Raw genomic sequence first — 2,561 nt, 5'->3', positions numbered from 1 at the left:
TGTTTCAGGATTAGACATATTTTGGAATTATTTGTTGCTAATATTCTGTCATTTAACTTCTTCTCTGTGTTTTGGTATCCCTGGACTTGCCAGGTGCTTATAGTGCCACTATCTTGTATCTAGGCAACCAGGATTTTTCAATCTCTAGCACCTAAAAGTGGTATGTGCTCAGTGTCCCTAGTGTTAATGTCAAACCTGGTAATGGATAGTGTAACAGAAACAACTAAGACAAAATAAAATCAATCCCTTTCACTCATCTTAGCTACTATTAGTTATGTCATTCATTATGGAATGCTTTGGGAGAATAGGAGTATTTGGCTAATGTTCTATTCTGTTACAATCTTTTTCAACTACATTTTACCTTTACAAAATTATTTCTTTCTTATTCTTCATCAAATTTTAGGAATTTGGTGAGCCTAACTAAGATTATTTGAGATTAAAATACCCGAGAAATAAGGACCCAGGAAACTGAGAAAATTACTTAAAAGAAATTCTACTGAGAACATATATGGTCCCTGTGTCCCTCCTTGTATCCACTTTTACTATATTAAGTTCCTTGATGTGGTAAATTATTCAAACCTAGAAAATCTATAGGACTTCTCAGTGAGACAAATACCCTTGATTCCCATTCATTCTATTTTATTCAACAAAATTGCTAAGAACAACTGGTTCCTAATATATCTTTTCAGTATTATCACTTTATTCAGGAAATAATCAATACAGGGCCAACACTGAAAAATAGCTGTACATAAATTTATATAAATTGGCTATATTGTCCAGAAGAGATTCAGTCGTTGTAAACAAGGAGGGTGCCTAAATGACTGCAATGTTTTGAGCAAGTGTCCCCACACTCCCTTGAGTGAAGATGGTCCCAGGTGGAGGTGGTCCTTTTAGCAGGAAGAGGAAGCAGTGCCAATGCACAAGCCAAGAGCTGCTTGTGGACTACTATGTGAAGATACAAGACATCAATTTAACTTCTGAGGACAAAAAGTTTCATGAGACCCTTGAACAGCAGCTGCTTGTGACTCAACTAACACAGCTCCTAGGTCCTAGCCAGGAGAGGGTGATGCCTCCACTGCTAGGACTGGAGAAGGCATATCTTCTGGAGCTCATGCCACCCTCAGAGGATTTTGTGTGGATGAGACCTCGGCTCCCACTGGAAGTGGAGGAGCAACTCAAGAAGAAATGTTTCACTCTGCTTTGCTACCATGATCCTAATTCCAATTCAGAACATGAAACCCTGAAGGAAGCAAAGGCATGGAAACTGGCAGAGATCCTGGTGAGTGAGAAGCAGCAGTGCCAGGATGCCAAGAGCCAGCAGAAGGAGCAGGTGGTGTTGCTGGAGAAGAGTTCCACCTACTCCCAGGTGCTTCTCCGCTGCTTCGCCTTACTGCACAGATTGCTTCAGGAGCACCAGCTGAAGACTCAGTCTGAGCTAGACCACATCAATGCCCGGTACCTGGAGATCAAGTGTGGTGCCATGATCCTTAAGCTGAGGATGGAAGAGCTAAAGATTTTGTCTGACACTTACACTGCTGAGAAAGTAGAAGTTCATCATCTCATTAGGGATCGTTTTAAAGGAGCCATTCAGCTACAAGAACAGGACATGGAGAAGTCCCAACAGGTCCTAAACACCTATGAGGTCCTTGGGGAAGAGTTTGACAAGCTGGTAAAAGAGTACACCCAACTCAAGCAGACAACTGAGAACAGGCGTTGGGCACTCCAGGAGTTCAGCAAAGCCTACCGCTGAATGTTGGCAGGCCAGGAGGCAAGGCTTGTGCATTGGTTCCTAATATATTTTAAACATTAGATATTGTGTGGAACATAGGAAGAACTGAATTATATACTGTTTTTCTCTTTAATAATTGTGCTATGTAAAAAGACCAAGGGCTCAGACTTGGGCTATAGTCAGAGCTATTTAATAGCCATGGTCAAATAATTTAATGTCTTTTAGGCCTTGGTTTCTTAATATATAAATTGAAGAGGAGGGGAATAGATTCTCCAGAGAATTACCTTACTTCTAATTGTATACCCTTTAATTATATTGAGGATAGAATCTCATTAAACTTGGGCCAGTGGCATTCCCTTAACAATGAAAGTGTCTTAGTATGATTGCCATTGTAATGTGCAAATGTTCTCAAATTAAATCAATAAAGTGAAATCATTGCTGCTCTTTCATATGCACAGTTATATTGTGTGATGTTAAACAGCTGCTGTATTCTACCCTGGCTATAGCCCTTCAGTTCTTATTGAAATGACTCCTGTGTGCATACTGAGAAAGAAGGCTAATGCATGATTTAGCATGCCTATAAATGAAAGATTATATTACAGACAGAAAATAGCCCAACAATAGTTATTCTAATACACTTCAATGACATTAGAAAAGAAGAAATACATCAAGTGTAGAACATAGGTCCTCCCTTTTAATTCTGCAACACAATAAAAATGCTATGTAGGTTTTAGTAGTTTTTTCTGTCCAGTGGTTAATGTATTGACAACTATGTTAAATGACATTATCCAAGATATACCTATATCTTTTTCAGAATATAAATTCTCTTTTA

At 39.0% G+C, this 2,561-nt stretch overlaps 1 protein-coding gene across 1 annotated transcript; it reads left to right on the top strand.

Annotated features, from left to right (window-relative positions):
* The first annotated feature begins 865 nt into the window (after window positions 1-865).
* LOC132223632 (HAUS augmin-like complex subunit 4) lies at window positions 866-1,764 on the top strand. Its single transcript, XM_059678709.1, has one exon. It carries the CDS (start codon window positions 866-868, stop codon window positions 1,748-1,750), a length of 885 nt encoding a protein of 294 aa, XP_059534692.1. The 3' UTR covers window positions 1,751-1,764.
* The last annotated feature ends 797 nt before the right edge of the window (window positions 1,765-2,561 follow it).

The sequence above is a fragment of the Myotis daubentonii genome, chromosome X, assembly GCF_963259705.1.
Source record: "Myotis daubentonii chromosome X, mMyoDau2.1, whole genome shotgun sequence".
Lineage (NCBI taxonomy): Eukaryota > Metazoa > Chordata > Mammalia > Chiroptera > Vespertilionidae > Myotis > Myotis daubentonii.
This window is presented reverse-complemented; position numbering and strand designations above follow the sequence as displayed.